The sequence below is a fragment of the Ceratina calcarata genome, unplaced genomic scaffold (genome assembly GCF_001652005.2).
Source record: "Ceratina calcarata isolate Rehan_Ccalc_2016 unplaced genomic scaffold, ASM165200v1 scaffold347.2, whole genome shotgun sequence".
Taxonomy (NCBI): Eukaryota; Metazoa; Arthropoda; class Insecta; order Hymenoptera; family Apidae; genus Ceratina; species Ceratina calcarata.
The window spans coordinates 569,695-571,784 of NW_017157600.1; the positions used below are offsets into that span (position 1 = coordinate 569,695).

At 35.4% G+C, this 2,090-nt stretch overlaps 1 protein-coding gene across 1 annotated transcript; it reads left to right on the forward strand.

The window, feature by feature from the left end:
* Positions 1-21: 21 nt before the first annotated feature.
* Positions 22-2,086, forward strand: LOC108625124 (GATOR complex protein MIOS-B-like; the record flags this gene model as incomplete). Its single annotated transcript, XM_018024882.2, has 8 exons — positions 22-220; positions 301-471; positions 543-740; positions 800-1,099; positions 1,185-1,412; positions 1,481-1,642; positions 1,721-1,902; positions 1,961-2,086. Coding segments are annotated over exons 2-8 (1,317 nt in total), but the record flags the coding sequence as incomplete, so codon positions are not given.
* Positions 2,087-2,090: the final 4 nt, after the last annotated feature.

A 2,090-nucleotide genomic window follows, 5' to 3' on the forward strand; every position in this document is an offset into this window, starting at 1 on the left:
GTATGCATCTCGGTTGTATGTATTGTTGTATTTATTTTAGAAATTCTAAGATTCCTTCTAAGGTTTACACATAATTAATAATTATTTATCAACGTCGTAAAAATAGCCAAGAGTTAGCAGCGTCACTAAACAGCGAATTTACTTTCAGCCTCGATAATTCGAAAACCGACAGAAAAAATGGATGACAGGATATCATTGGATAAAAATGTTTAATAAACAAGTATGTTGATGTAATTCTTTTAGAACAAAAAATAAGGAAATGTTGCAGTATCATATAACACGGTGTTCTTATTGTTTTAGGCAAGAGCCTAGAATAATTCCTTTCATTTTGATTAATAAACTTTAACAAAATGAGCACCATCAAGCTTGACGTACAATGGTCCCCAGTTCATGCTAATAAATTTATAACATGGGGCACAGAAATATGTTTATACGAAATAATGCAAACTAAGGACAATAATAGACAGTTATGTGAGTAGATTTTCCTTTGAATTAATAAATTCTGGTTTATTCTAATTTAGCAGCTTATTATTTTATTGCAGATACTAAGATTTCTGATTGCACTGTAGCTCATCTGCTTGCAACAAACACCAATCATCACTATGTTAAATGCATAGATATATATCCACAATTAGAACCAGATATTTTATTAGCAGTAGGTCAAGCAAATGGCAAAGTTGTATTAACTACGTTTGGGGCGACGATCTTTGATTCTCAAGGTCTCAATGGAAAAGAGCTAGGTAAATTATTTTAATTAATGATCACGTATACATTTGATCACAATTGTTTTTTATTACAGTACCTAAGCATGCGAGACAATGTAACACAGTCGCTTGGAATTATATAGACACAAACCTAATTGTATCTGGATTGGACAAGCATAGCAAAGATCATTCAATTTTGCTATGGGATATAAATAAAGGTGTACAAAATTCCGAAAGGGTGCATCATCACAATGCAGTACAGACAGATTGTGTGAGGCCAGTTGCAGAAGTCGGCGCATCCGAAACTGCACATTCCATTGCTTGGTTCAGGCACGAACAAAAATGTATGGTCGCTGGGATTAATAACAAACAATTAAAAATCATTGACTTCAGAGGTACTATTAAAACTGTTTCGTTACTCGTTTGATTTAATTCGTGCTCTGTTATATGTATATATGTATACGTCGAATTTTCTATCAGATTCTGCAAAGGTAGTTAATACCGCGGTAACTAAAGCGGTTTACAACGTATCCGTGAATCCTCACAATAATTATCATTTGGTTTCAAGTATCGATAATCAAATAGCAATTTGGGATACAAGATGCTTTGAGAAACCTGTTCTAACGTTATCACAAAACAGACAGATTACGAAAGTGTTGTGGTGTCCGACTAGGCATAATTTGTTAGGAGCTTTACAAAAAGATTCAGGTAGATTTTTATTTTCGCTTTATTTAATTGTAAGTTCAGTCGATCGCTAACGTTACCTCTTTGCAAAGTTACGCTGCATTTATATGATATTCAACACTGTGGAATCGGAGGAGGCGAAGACACAGAACCCGGAGCATTAGAAAGGACGGTTGCACCACCTTGGCATAGTCCTGTAAGTTTTTCGTGGCACCCAACGCACGTGAACAGATTGTTGGCAGTATCTCAGCAAGGTTCGATTATAATATATTTATATTTAATTATAGATATAATTGGACAACATTTTTTAATACCGTTTGGTACTTTTAAAGGTCTTACGGATTACACGGTTTGCGAAAGAATTACGGTAAACTGGTCGACGCGATCTCATCTCGCTTGGAATCACGCATCCAAATCGTTCAAATATATATGCAGTAACGATAATATTTATAAAGCTATAGATGATATTTCCATTCTAACGAAAAGTCGCGCGTCTTCGGAATACGGATTGCTTGTAAGTTGAGGGAATTTTCGCAATTTGTATCGTGTAAAGCTTTCATTTATACTTCTAGCCAGAATTGGCTCAGAACGGAGATCTGGCCGAAAACGATACTCTTAAAAATTTATGGCAATGGTTATACTTAAGTCGCTACTTGGTGGAGGATGAGACCATACCAAGCTCGGACAGTAAGCATCCGGGTG